General features: G+C 37.9%; 1 protein-coding gene across 1 annotated transcript; it reads left to right on the forward strand.

The window, feature by feature from the left end:
- The first annotated feature begins 514 nt into the window (after positions 1 to 514).
- On the forward strand, positions 515 to 792 carry LOC135277983 (cytochrome c oxidase subunit 7A2, mitochondrial-like). Its single transcript, XM_064384138.1, has one exon. It carries the CDS (start codon positions 541 to 543, stop codon positions 790 to 792), a length of 252 nt encoding a protein of 83 aa, XP_064240208.1. The 5' UTR covers positions 515 to 540.
- The last annotated feature ends 13,399 nt before the right edge of the window (positions 793 to 14,191 follow it).

A 14,191-nucleotide genomic window follows, 5' to 3' on the forward strand; every position in this document is an offset into this window, starting at 1 on the left:
ATTTCTTACCCAAATGGGAAAACAGAAAAAATGTAAAGGACTATTTGGCCACTTGCTGATTACCATGATGCTGAATTCAGTGGAGAGCTTGCTGGAATAAGGGAAATTGGTAGAATTATCTTAGTTCTTTCTTTACCTGTAAATACCTTTATTTCCTCTGAAGTATAATGTATAAAAACTCTCAAATAAGCCCCATGTGGTGGCTCACACCTGTAATCCCAACACTTTGGGTAGCTGAGGAGGGTGGATCACCTGAGGTCAGAGTTCGAGACCAGCCTGGCCAACATGGTGAAACCCCGTCTCTACTAAACATACAAAAAATTAGCTGGACATAGTAGCAGGCATCTATAATCCCAGCCTCTTGGGAGGCTGAGGCGGGAGAATCGCCTGATCTGGGAGGCGGAGGTTGCAGTGAGCCGAGATCATGCCATTGCACTCCAGCCTGGGCAACAAGAGGGAAACTCTGTCTCAAAGAAACAACAACAGGTTTTTGTTCCTGGTGTTCAGTTGTCGTGGTTGGTGGTCAGTAACTGAGCCAAGATGCTGTGGAGTCTGCTGGCTCTTCGTCAGTTTGGGCAGAGGACCATAAGCACTACTTCCCACAGTCATTTTAAAAATAGAGTTCCAGAGAAACAAAAGCTGTTCCAGGAGGATGATGGGATTCCAGTGTATCCAGAAGGTTGGGTAGCTGATGTGCCCCTGTATAGAGCCACCATGATTCTTACAGTTGGTGGAACAGCATATGCCATATATCAGCTGGCTATGGCTTCATTTCCCAAGAAGCAGGATTGACTTCAGTCATCCCAGAAATCAGTTGGTTCAGTTTCATTCCACTCCCTATGGACCAGTAATCTGATAAATAACTAAGCTCTTCTTTGGGGATCAATATTTATTGACCTGTACTAACTGCTGCCAATAAAGCAGTCTTTACTATGAAAAAAAAAGAAGAAACAACAAAACAAAACAAAACCAACCTTCAAATAAAACATGTAACATCAATTAGTAGAAGCAGTAAACTGATGTCTTTACTTTGTTTAGTGTGAAATGTTTTAAATATTTTGAAGTATTTTGAGGTGTTCAGTCTTTGAATCCAAAGGAAGAAAATCTGATTTCATTTTTGAAAAGCTCTTAATATATACATCTCAATGAACATTTATTTTTTTCAAAGGCTATAAGCTTATTTTAACTGTGTCTCCGTTGCTCAAGAGTTAGTACTTCTCGTTTTGTATAGATCTATATATTCCATCTTTTCTCCTAACAAAACACACCTGAAGTATATACAGTTGACCCTTGAACAACATTGGTTTGAACTGTGTGGATCTACTTATATACAGATTTTTCTCAGCCTCTGCCTCTCCTGAGACAGCAAGACAAACCCTTCTTCAGCCTGCTTAACATAATCATGACTAGGGTGAAAACTTTTATGATCCACTTTCACTTAATTAACAGTAAGTATATGTTCCCTTCCTTATGATTTTTTAAAATAACACTTTGTTTCTGTAGCTTACTTCATTGTTAAGAATATAGTCTGTAATACATAGAACATGCAAAACAGATGTTCATTGACTGTTTTTGTTATCGATTGGGCTTCTAGTCAAAAGTAGACTGTTTTCAGTTAAGTTTTGGAAAATCAAAGTTATACGTGAATGTGTGGGGGCATAGGGGATGTCGATGTCCCTAACCCCTGTTTGTTCGAGGGTCCACTGTAATGAAGTACTCCCCACCACCCTCAGCCTATGGCTGATTATGGCAGTGAGTCTGAAATGAGGGTGACAGCAAGTCAGACACTCCTTAGAAGTGGGTATCAGAATGTTGTGAGACACAAAAACGTCTATGTTGGAGTTAGGGAAAGATGTTTATTTTTATATTTTATATAATTTGTAATGTTTATAGATAAAATATTCCTTTTTGAAGACACAGTTATGAAAATTACAGAACATCTATACAATTCTATAAATTATGAGTACTACTTTTTACTATGAAAATGATGCCTATAAAAAGCTTGTAATAACATGGAACAAGAGGTTAATAATATAAAGTTCAACAAAGCAGGATAAAAAATAGGTATAACATAAGGATATTTTCATATTTTTAGTGTGATGTCATCTGAATAAACACAAAAGAATGGGAACAAAACTGGAAAGAAATGTGCCAAAAATGATAACAGTAACTCCCTGTGTTCACTAGGATTATAGGTAGGTTTCTGTTTCTTAATGCTTTTATTTGTCTAGTTATTTGCCATAAGCTGATATTATTTTGCTAGTGGAATAATGTTTAAAATGAGATAAAGGAAACAAGAGTGCTTGAGGCAAAAGTAGAGCCCTTATATTATGTCTCCCAAGTTAATTCCCTCCTGGATATTAGGGAATTCTCTCCTCACTTAGAGTAAACAGAGCCATTCACAAATAACAGGCACCCTTGCATCCCTATAGCTTCTTGAATTGTTTTCACCATTCCCTGATATTAAGCCTTTTTTTCAAGGAGGCTCCCTGTGTCAAGTAGACACAGATCTGCTTTTGGTTCAGTTTACTTTCATTCCTATATGTGAGAAGAGCTCTCTTGCTGGAAGGAGGTTTTCGGACACCTATGGGTGTCCTTCATGTTCTCACAATCTCATCTTGAGCTACTGTTTAGGCATTGCCTATTCATTGCATGGAGCAGAATACTTAAAGATCGCTTTGTCTGCCTTTTCCCGTTGGTTGGCAGATGCCTCTGAAACAGACAGAAAAGCCCATCCACTCTTGGACCGTAAGCTAGCCATTCATGTATTGAAGTCACTGGAGGCTGATGTAATGATAGCAACCATTCATGTTGGCAGACAAGAGAACTCTGTATGTAAGACAGAAGACTGGGGTGATTTTAACTAGCCATTCCTCACATGGAAACAATGTTGTAAGGCTCTGATTGGCTGGATTTTGATGCATTTTGAAGGGTGTCTGAGGTGGTCTTAGGTAGTACAGTACTTCCAGAGTGTGAGTCTCCTTACTTCTTCAGTCTGATAAGTAAAAATAGGTGTAATATTATGAAAATAAATCATAATAAAAGTTTATCAATTCGATAAAAAATCATTAGGGTACTTTTTAAAACGCTGTGGTCAATATCCCTGAAAACCTCTTTTTTCCATACAAAACTAAAACCACCAATAAAGAAAAGGCTACTGGCAAAATTGTGAGTAATGGGCACTGTTTTGTGCCTCAGGATGAAAGGCATACAATGAAGTGATTAAAAACATGCTGACTTTGGAAATTTGGGGCTTAATTAATGAGTTAATGATGGGAATAGAGCTCCTTTACTTCAGTATTCAAAATTTCAATAATAAATAGTTGTGTTTTTGGAAGTTGATCCACAAAGATTCTTGGGTGAGTAGGGGGTTGTTATTAATGGCTGAGTTATAATAACACTTGGGATGTGTAGACTATCCAAAAAGGTAACAGGAACCCAGGATCTCATCAACACTTTCACGAGAGAGATTGTATTCTAGGCTGATACTTCTTTTCTGAAGGAAATTTTTCAGTCCTGTTTAGCCAATCTGTTACCTACAAAGTACAAAAGAGATTTGAATCTTATTAGACAATACGTTCAGTATGTACTCCAAAGATTAATTTCTCAAGCAATACTTCTGTGATAAATTCTTTCCTCAGAACTGGGGAAATTTTAACTTAAATTGCCCAGATATTTTCTAATCTCCATTTTTATGCAATTGCTGAATGGAGTTATAATACAATTTCCTGAGATTATGCTACTACATTAAACTTCACAAATCTTTGTTTTATTTTCTTTTTCTTAGAGTTGATTTTGTTGTCTTGTCTTAGTGAAGGTGATTGTATGGCAGGCAGATAATCAGATGATTTTTAAACACTGTTGGCTGGGTGCGGTGGCGCATGTCTGTAATCCCAGCACTTTGAGAGGCCAACACAGGCGGATCACGGGATGTCAGGAGTTCAAGACCAGCCTGGCCAACATGGTGAAACCCCATCTCTACTAAAAATACAAAAATTAGCTGTGCATAGTGGCATGTGCCTGTAATCCCAGCTACTCAGGAGGCTGAGGCAGGAGAATCACTTGAACCTGGGAGGTGGGTGTTGCAGTGAGCCAAGATTATGCTATTGCACTCCAGCCTGAGCAACAGAGTGAGACTGCAGAAAGAAAGAGAGAAAGAGAGAGAGAGGAAAGAAGGAAGGAAGGAGGGAGGGAGGGAGGGAGGGAAGGAGAGAAGAGAAGAGAAGAAGAAAAAGAAAAAAAGAAGAAAAGAAAATGGTGGGGTCCCTGGCAAGGGTGCCACCTTTCAAGCCTGGGCCCATGGCCCTAAATGAGAACTTTAAATCCCTGTTTTCCCATCCTAATATTGCATTTTGGACCACCATACCCCCTACTCTGTGCCCACAGAAACCCCAAGCTCCACTGGCAGAGCAGCAGAGTAGTGTGGCAGAGGAGGAGAGAAGAGAAGCATCTGAACATCAAGAGAGGGAGAGGCAGCTGGACATTGGAGGCTAGGCTTGGAGAGGAGTTTGGCCAGGGACAGCCCGAACTCTAGGGGAAGATTTTCTTCCCACTTCATGCCCTTTCCTACTCCCCATCCCACTGAGCACCATTCCACTGCCCAATAAAATCTCTGTATTCACCATCCTTCAAGTCCATGTGACCTGATTCTTCCTGGATGCTAGACAAGAACCTGGGTACCAAGAGAGTAGGGTGTAAAAGGCTGTCAACCCTGACCCTCCACTGACCTGGTTTTAACACCTGGCCATCTGCAGAAGGCAAATGATAAAAGAGCATTGTTTGTAACACACACTCTCTGGGGCTCCAGAGATTGTGGGCAACCCCTAGACATTGCCAGGGCAGGGGTAGGGGTTAGTTCCTGCCAACAGTTAGTTCCCAAAGGCATTTGTCCCAGCTCCTGCACCTACTCACCTGTGTGCTCCCACTCCTGCATGGGGATTGAGCCCAGTAAAGGAGCCACCCTGTTGCAAGTCCTGCAAGAGGGTTAAGGGAATTCTCCCGTCTCAGATCCAGGGGCTTAAATTCCATTGGGGAAACTTAGACTCTGTCTTCTGCTGTGTGGATGAAAAGAGTGAAACTGTAAAATATCTGAAGAGATTTATTCTGAGCCAAATATGAGTGACCATGGTCTGTGACACAGCCCTCAGGAGGTCCTCAGAACATGTGCCCAAGGTGGTCAGGATACAGCAACTTGGTTTTAATACATTTTAGGTAGACATGAGACTTCAATAAAATACATTTAAGAAATAGGTTGGTTTGCTTCAGAAAGACAGGACAATTCAAAGCAAGAGGGCAGGGACAACTTTCAGGTTATGGGTCGATTTAAAATTAACATTTTCTGGTTGACGATTGAGTTTATCTAAAGGCCTGGAATAGAAAGAAAATGTCTGGATTGTGATAAGAGATTGTAGTGAAAGTTTACGCACCTGAAGGCTCCAGGTAGCAGGCTCCAGAGAGAATAGATTGTAAATACTTCTAAAGACTTAAAGGCCTATGTTGATGTTCAGACTAGAGAGGTATAAGGAGGCATATTCAACCCCTACTTCCTGACATGGCTGAATCAGTTTCTCAGGCTACATTTTAAAAGTGCCCTGGCCTAGAAAAAAGTCCATTCAGATGGTGGAGGGAGCTTTAGAATTTTATTTTTGTTTGCATATGATTACCTTATGGAATAGATCCTAACTCCCTTTTCCACTATGCTAATGTACTAGCTCATATTCTTTCAAATGAAGTCTAACAGATGGAGAACTTCTTTATTCTCTATACTTTTAAAAATATTCAGAGAATTAAAATTTATTGGCTCTAATTAGCCAAATCTAAGTTGAATGTTCACGCTTTGAGTTCAGAAAAGGGTCAGCTTTATCCTAATCCTATAGACTACGAGTAGGGACTACATTTTTCCCCAAGGAAAATCAAGATGCTATTATCATAAATAAGAGAAATAGTCCGTGCATAGGAAAATGATAATAGTTGTCACCACACAGAGGACATAGAGACATGTGTTGGGATATTCATGAAAAGATCTAAGACATTTCTAATGAAAAGATCTAAGACGTTTTTGCTAGTCATGTCTCCTAGAAGGCTGATGAAAGAAGGAGGCTGCTACTTTGGGTTTAAGTACCAGTGATCAAAGAATTGTGATCATTTTCCTTTGGGAAAGATATAAAATCCAGTTATTTGTTATTTCTCTAGTATCCACTGTTTCAGGGATTGTCCAAGGCTCCTAAGATTAAGGTGAGGATAGAGTCAGCTATATGGTAGATCCCAGATTACTAGATTTTAAATTCTTCAGAGAAAAATGAAGAAGAGAATAACTTTAGGGAGAAGTGTGCCTCCACAGGAATGGGAGGTAGCTAAGAAAATATGTTTCAGACTATCCAGTCCAAACAAGTTTAGTATTAATCAACAAGTTGATGAGGTCAGAGTTAAGTTAAGACAACTGTGGGAAAGATAGACTGTATCTACCCTTAGCTTATTCAGTTGGGCACATCTTCTCAGAGTTTGATTCTCAGATGTCCACCACCAATCTTTAATTCAGCTGTTTTCAAGTTTAGGTATCAATTATATTACATGTAAATTTTCAGTGCCACAAAAGAAGTAGCACTCGAATAGAAATTTCATCAGCAAGGCAATTTACTTCCATAGAAGCATGCAGCTCACAGATGGAACAATGGCGAGTGTACACCTGGAGAAGGGAGGGGAAGGGGTTCTTATTCCTGATGGAGGTAGCCCCTACTGCTGTGTTGCTCCCCTTTTGGCTAGCGTTAGACCATACAGTCTAGGCTAATTCCAATTGGCTATTTTAAAGGCAGCAGGGATATGAGCTGGAAGTGGTGGGGTGGGTAGTTTGGCGGGAAGGATGGTTACGGGACAGGCCAGAGCAGGTAACCAGGGGTAACTCAGGTCAAAGCAGGTGACCAGAGCAAGTGACCAGAGTGTGACCAGAGCAGGTGACTGGAGGGGGTGACTGGGATGCTTCAGGATGGAGCAAGGGACCGGGGGAACAGATGTGAACTACTGATAAGTACTGGTGGAGAAGGTTGTTTACTGAAACTGCAAGGAAATTAAACTTTAAAATGGAAGACAAAGAACTGAACATACTGACATACTGATTCTTTGAAGAGAAACGTAGAACTCATTGTATCCAACTATTATGGCTAAAGTATAATGTCTACATTAATGTCACTATTGGAAGTTGTGAGCCCTAGAAACAAAATCAAGTGCATTCCTGTTACCCCATATTTTTGCCATTGAGATGCAAACTCTAAGCATCAGTGAACATGAGCCTGTGGATCACCCTAATTTGAGAACCACTTTGGCCTAAACCATAACCCTGCACATCTGCCTAGTTTTTCTCCACTCAATTTCTGGCCTTGTCTCTAGCTCTTTCTAAAGCAAAACCATGCTCTAAACACTAGCTGTTCTCTGGATTCTTAGCATCCAGATTTGAATTTTGCCTCCTTAATCCATGATTTAGAAAACGGATTAGATGCATGGAATAGATTTCCAAACTTGACATGTATGGTAGATAGATAGAATGATGCCTGTCCACCAAACACATACACAAAAAGATGTCCATGCCTCAATCTCTAGAAACTGTCAGTATCTTACATTAGACGGCAAAGGGGATTTTGCAGATATAATTAAGGCTATGAACCTTAATAGAGGGAGATTATCCTGGTTTATCCACATGGCCCAATCTAATCATATGAACTTAAAGTACAGAGAAATTTTTCTGAATCAGAAAGCTATAGCAGAATGCAAAGGCAAAAGAGATGTAACCGAAGAGGAAGCTGGAGAGATTCTAAGAGTAAGAAGGATTTGAGGTGCGGTTGCTGGCTGTGAGATGCAGGAGCCCACCTACAAGGACTGAGTATAAAAACCTCTAGGAGAGAAGATGCTTCCCAGGTAACAGCACCACATGGAGATGATGAGTTAAGCCCTACAACCGCAAGGAACTGGATTCTGCCTGAAACCTGAATGAATTTGGAAGCAGATTCTTCCCAGATCTCCCCTGTACTGAGAAGGATTAATTGATTAGGATCTCACTAATAGGGGTTGGGCAGACTGACACCTTGATTTTAGTCTTGTGAAATCTAGAATAGAGAAACCATAGAGCAAATCTAGACTGATGATCTAAAGAACTGTGAAATAAGTTTGTATTGTGTTAAGCACAAATCAGTGGATTGTTCAAAATGGCGGCCGTAGGAAACTAATGCAGTGTTTCCAGACAAGGAAGAAATGTATGAATTAGAAGGAGAGGAAAGCATGGCAGCTCAAAGAATTGCTGGATTTAAAATGGGAGAGTTTTCTACCGATGCTCAGTATGACTATGATTTTAGTCCTATGTTGCTGCAAAAAATGAGTAATTGCCCATTAACTGGGCAACATTTGGCATAAAGTGTTTCTTTCTTTCTTTGTCTTTTTTAAATTCCACAGCACCCAGTATTCCCAGGCGGTCTCCCATGCAAGTACTAACTGGCCTGACCCTGCTTAAGCTTCCAAGATCAGACAAGATCGGGCATAATCAGGCTGGTATGGGGGTGGGATGGCTACAGACAAGTCTTTCTTTCTTAAAGGGCTCAAGTCAACATCTACATTATAGACATAGTCTGTGGTGAGATAAATAGTGAAAAGAGGTAAGAAATGAAAAATATAAAAGTAGGCACATGAGTACTCATCAATCCTGCTACCATATGTCTAGTCTTAGAGTAAGAAATAGATCTTTTATAATTTGAAGACAAGTCTCTATTTTTGGAAACCTCACTTTTATGTCAAAGCTCTCAGATCTGTTGAAAAAAATTAAAAATAAGAATGGCTCTATATTCCAGAGGAATAAAGCCATTGACAGACTTTTAAAATTCTTGATTGTTTTGGATCCAAAAAAAGGAGGCTTCTATGATATATCTTGTATCGTTACAATATGGTGCATGGCTTCATCATCTGTACTGAGAAAGATTAATTGAATAGGATCACACTAATTCACAAGCAATTGTACTATGGGATGAACATGAAACAGGCCTGCCAAGAAAAGTTTTGTCACTTGCACCAGACATTTTATCTGCAAAGGATGTTTATATCCACCTTGGGTTATTTCCAAGATTTTACTTTGGGTATCACTTTTGGATCTAGGCCTTCCCTTCCTCCTTAAAAAAGAAAGTGAAGTTCTTGCAACATAGATAAGAAAATCGCCAGTGCTACTTCATGTATTTTTAATGATGCACTGAATTACCAGGCAACCACCACCACAGGGCCCGGAAATGAAGGAAGTACGCTATGTCTCAGAGAAATATAAATTTCTAGGAAATAACAACCAAAATGTGTTCATATCTTGAAACTTAGGAAACCTCAGTACTGAGTTCCAAATATTTCTCAGATATGCAAATAATACCAAAGGAGATGGGAAATTCCATTTGTCTTTTATAGTATTCTTGATTTGATGGGGATTTCCTCAAGAGGTTAGGACTGTCAAGGAGTGCAAACAGCCTTTTTTCTTCTAAGACTGATGACAGCTGCTTTTCCTCACAGACAAAACATCAAGAAGCTTCTCAAGTTATGACCAATATTGACAAAAAGAGTCAAACTCTGTAAAATATTTTTAGAGATTTATTCTAAGCCAGATATGAGTGCCAAAGTGGTCAAGGTACAGCTTGGTTTTATATATTTTAGGAAGGCATGAGACATCAAATACATTAAAAAAAAATGGGAGTGGGCAGGAGCTTCCAGGTTATAGGTAAATTTAAACATTTTCTGGTTGGCAATTGGTTGAGTTTGTTTAAAGACTGAGGATAATAGAAAGGAAATGTTCAGGTTAAGATAAAAGACTGTGGAGAGGAAGGTTCTTTTGAAGTCTTAGAGTGGCTGCATTAGAGACAATAGATGACAAATATTTCCTACTGAGACCTTTAAAAGGTGCTAGACATTTAGTTAATCATCCCAGGATAGGGAGGGCCTGGAAGAAAAAGATCTAGCTAGCTTAACAGAGATTATTTACAGATGCAGATTTGCCCCCACATGGATGGCTTTGCAGGGCCATTTCCAGATGTGGCAGAGAAAAATGTTTTGGGGTCAAATATTTTTATTTTCTTCCTTGTTTGATTTTCTTCCACTGTGCCCGGCCAAATTGATTATATTTTAATGAAGGTTCCATAAAATACTTGAGTCCCCACTCAAAACTGAAAAGAACCATAACATAAAGGAAGACAAATGGGGAAAAAAAAACAAACAAGAAATTTTCATACCTCTCAGATCAATGCCCTTATTTGACTTACCATCATACTTTATATAAACTGTAGGAAGTTATATATTTGGGCACTGTTATTTCTTTCATTCACTCATTTATTCATTCATTCATTCAAACTGCCATCAGTCATGCAAAGAACTAGATGTGATGTCCAGCCAAGAGAACAAACAGAAAGAACTAAGTTCTAAGACAGCAAAAGTTTTAGTAGGCTTTAAACATCCAACAAAAGACCAGCTGGCCCTCATGATACCAAACATAGAGTTTCAAAAATATCCACATGCCCTAAAAATACTGTGACACAAATATGCATATATTTATGTGAATTTGAAGTTTTTGTAGTTATCTCTCTTTGACTATCACTTCCCCTTGAAATTGTAGTCGGTAGCATTTTGTGCACATCCAGAATGCTAGATCTGGAGTTACACATTTTAATTATGTAACCAAACTTACTTTTCTCCAAAAAACAAAACTAAGGTACAGAAGAGAGTTGTGGACTTATCTGCTATCATCCACCCAGTAGCTCAAGGCAATAGTCTAGGAATCATAGTGGAATCCTTCTTTGTTTTCCATACCTACACCCACACTGGTCCCATCTCGTTAGGTCCTGTCCACTTACCTCCATCTTTCTCTATTACAAACTTGTTAGCTCTCAATTCACCTAATGCAATAGCCACCCTTGTCTTGCTGCAAGCATTCTCCACTCAGCAGCCTTAGAATTATCTTTAAAAAATTATCCAGCCAATTTTATGTTTAAAACCTGTCAACAGCTTTTCCTTAAATTCAAAGTATTGGACCCCACAGGATCTGTTTCCTCTTATCTTATGTTAGATATTCACACTGCCTGATCTTATCTACTGATATTCACACTCTTGCTTACCACATTTTAGCCACACAATTCTTTTTGTTCCTTGATACAAAATGTCTGATTCCTGACTTGGGGAAGATTATTTCCCTTTATTAAAATGATTTCTGCTCCCAGGCGTGTCCTTGGTTGTCTGATTGTCATTTACTCCCTAATGAGGTCTTTCCTGACCAATCTAATGGACATCCTCCCCCACCACTCCAGTCATTTTCTTTCATCAGCTCTTTTTAAATCGCATTTATTAATATGTTGTTAATTATATGTGTTTCATGTTTATTTTCTTTCTCTCTGTTCTTGAATCTAAACTCCAGAAGGGCAGAGACCTTATTTATCTTGTTCTCCAGTTAATCTCCATCACTTTCAATAGTGCTTTACATATAGTGGGCACTCAGTGAATGTTTATTCAATTGATTTGTTGAAGACTGTAGAACATCGCAGTTCAGAAGCAACCTCTCCTAGCACTCAGTAGTGAGAGTATTAATTCCTAGTGGGCTGTAGTTAGAGATGATAATGGCTTGCCACCTTGAAGATATATGGTATACCTTTTGTGTAAGATAAGTCTTTCTCATTTTAGCACTTCCTAGAACTTACAATAAAAAAAGAGAAATATTAAATGACCAATTAATTGACATAGTTTGAGTAACCTAAACAATGGTCATTAGAATATGCAAATATCCAAGTATACCATATCTTAGCTCCAAAATTCCTCGCAATGACCAGTTGGAGAGACAGCCCGTTTATTAGGCAAATAAGCCAGAGGTAGTGATTCACATGGTCTTACAGCAATTGCCCAAGCTGACTTCTATCACCCTACCGTAGAAGAATGTGCCTGGAGGTGGTCTTCTGTTTGGTTAGCCAGTCCCTGAGGCGTTATTTCATGTGTCAGTGCATTTAAAAGAGGTATCTCATACCTCTTTTATATTGCTGTTGACACTCAATAAAATTCAACAAGCTTTTTAATCCATGCATTTCAGCATTTACCGAATGTTACCATTGGTTCTGAACACTTTTAGTCTACTGAAAAAAAAAAAAAAAAAAAAAACCCACTATGTTTTTCTATCTCTGTCCACTGAAACAACCCAGAAGTAATGCATTTCTTTTTAGAAAAAGGAGAAATAAATATGTACAATTTCCAGTTCCCAAGATTAAATGATTTTGAAAGCTTTAGTGCTATATTTTTAACTCCTTTTTTTCACTGAAAATCTGATTCTTAATAATGGCTGATTCATGAACTTATTTATTTTGTGTGTGTGTATTTCAAAATAACATTACCGATATTGTAACTAACAATGAGATTACTGAGTGCGAAGTATGACTCCTTTGTTGTACTGTTTTTCTTTCAGGTATACTTTTGTGGAGATGTACAGTCAAAACATTGTCTTTTAAAATCACTATGATTATTTTTTATTTGATGATATGAGCAATTTGACAAAGTGTATTTTTTTCTTGTAGTTTTTTCTTTTCTTTTCTGATATAACTTCTGTTTATTTAACTAGGAAAGTATTCCCTTAATAGTCAAAGCTATAAAAAAATCTGTCTTCCCTTTCTGTTCCTTCTCTCCTTCTTTACCTTCTCCTATAGATAACCGTTTTATTATGTTTTGGTTTATTCTTACAATGCTTATTTTTAAAATTGCAAATAAATATGTATATATTTATATAGACATAAATATGTATTTATATCTCTCTTACATAAAAATTAATATACACACTTCTCCGTGCCTTTAGTTTTTTCTCTTAATGACATATTCTTGTGAGAAAACAGTGAAGATATAGGTCTCATTCCTTTATGTAGCTGTGTGTTGTAACATTGTGTGGATGTACCATAGTATATTCAATCCGACTCAGACTGATTGCTGACGGACTCTTGGGTGATTTCCATGTTTTTACTTTTACAAATAGTGCTGCAACATGTATCCTTGGGCATGCATCCGTTCATAGGTTTGCCAAAGCATCTTTGGGATAGGTTCTGAGAAGTGGAAATTCTGCATCAAAATGTATTTTGCCAGATATTGCCAATTTTTCATTCATTGAGTTATGTCATCAGCAATGTATAACAGTGTCTATACCCTACTATCTTGACAAATGTCTTCAAACTTTTGAATGTTTTATCTGATGAGAGAGAAATGATATCTCAATATAATTTTAATTGAATTTCTCTTATTATGAATAAAATTGACTTTTAAAAACATTTGTGAAAATGTTTGTGAATTATTTGCATGTCTTATTCATATCTTTTCCTCAATTAGTTTTTTCTTCTGAATATTTAGACACTCTCCATATATCAGTGAAGTAGCTGTTTATGATATAAGTTGCAGACATTTGTTCTCACTTTGACATTTGCTGGATGGCGAATAGTTAAAAAATTCCGGGATGGCAATGCAAATTACCTGGATATGATCACAATACATTGTATCTATTGAAACATCACTATGTACCCCAATTACTATGTGTCAACTACAGGAAAAGAAAAAAATATTTTTAAAAGAGAAAAAATAAACTTCCCTCTTGGGCATTTGGAGTTTGGTCACATTGACATCATGTTTTATCCTCCAGACTACAAAGAAAAGCATCCATGTCTTCTTCAAGTGTTTGTATAGCCTTAGTTTTACACTTAAATACCCAACCGTTTGGAATTCTTTCCTTTTATATGGTATAAAAATGCCTAATCATTTGTCTGCCCAGTTACTAAAAGACCTTATGTTTCCCCATTGATTTGAGATACTTTCTTTATCATGTACTAAATTTCCACATACATTGGTTTTTCTTTCCTGGATTTTTCATTCCATTCCATCAGTCTACTTGTGCACCAGTATCACAACTTTGTGAGTCAAAAGGCTTCATGGTATGTTTCATGAACTATAAGAATCAGCGCCATTCCTCATTACTTCTCATTTTTACAGCTTTTCTAGCTAGTCTCACTTTTTCTATTTCAACTTTTCCTTTTTCAACTTTTTTCTTTAATTCTTTCAAATAAATGTTATGATCAAGTTCTCTTGTTCCAAGAAGGTAGGGGAGAATATTATCATCAATATCAAACTACATTGAACAATTAACATAGGGAGAATTGGTATCTTTATTATGTTG

The sequence above is a fragment of the Aotus nancymaae genome, unplaced genomic scaffold (assembly GCF_030222135.1).
Source record: "Aotus nancymaae isolate 86718 unplaced genomic scaffold, 86718_ANA_hifiasm-v0.15.2.pri h1tg000036l, whole genome shotgun sequence".
Lineage (NCBI taxonomy): Eukaryota > Metazoa > Chordata > Mammalia > Primates > Aotidae > Aotus > Aotus nancymaae.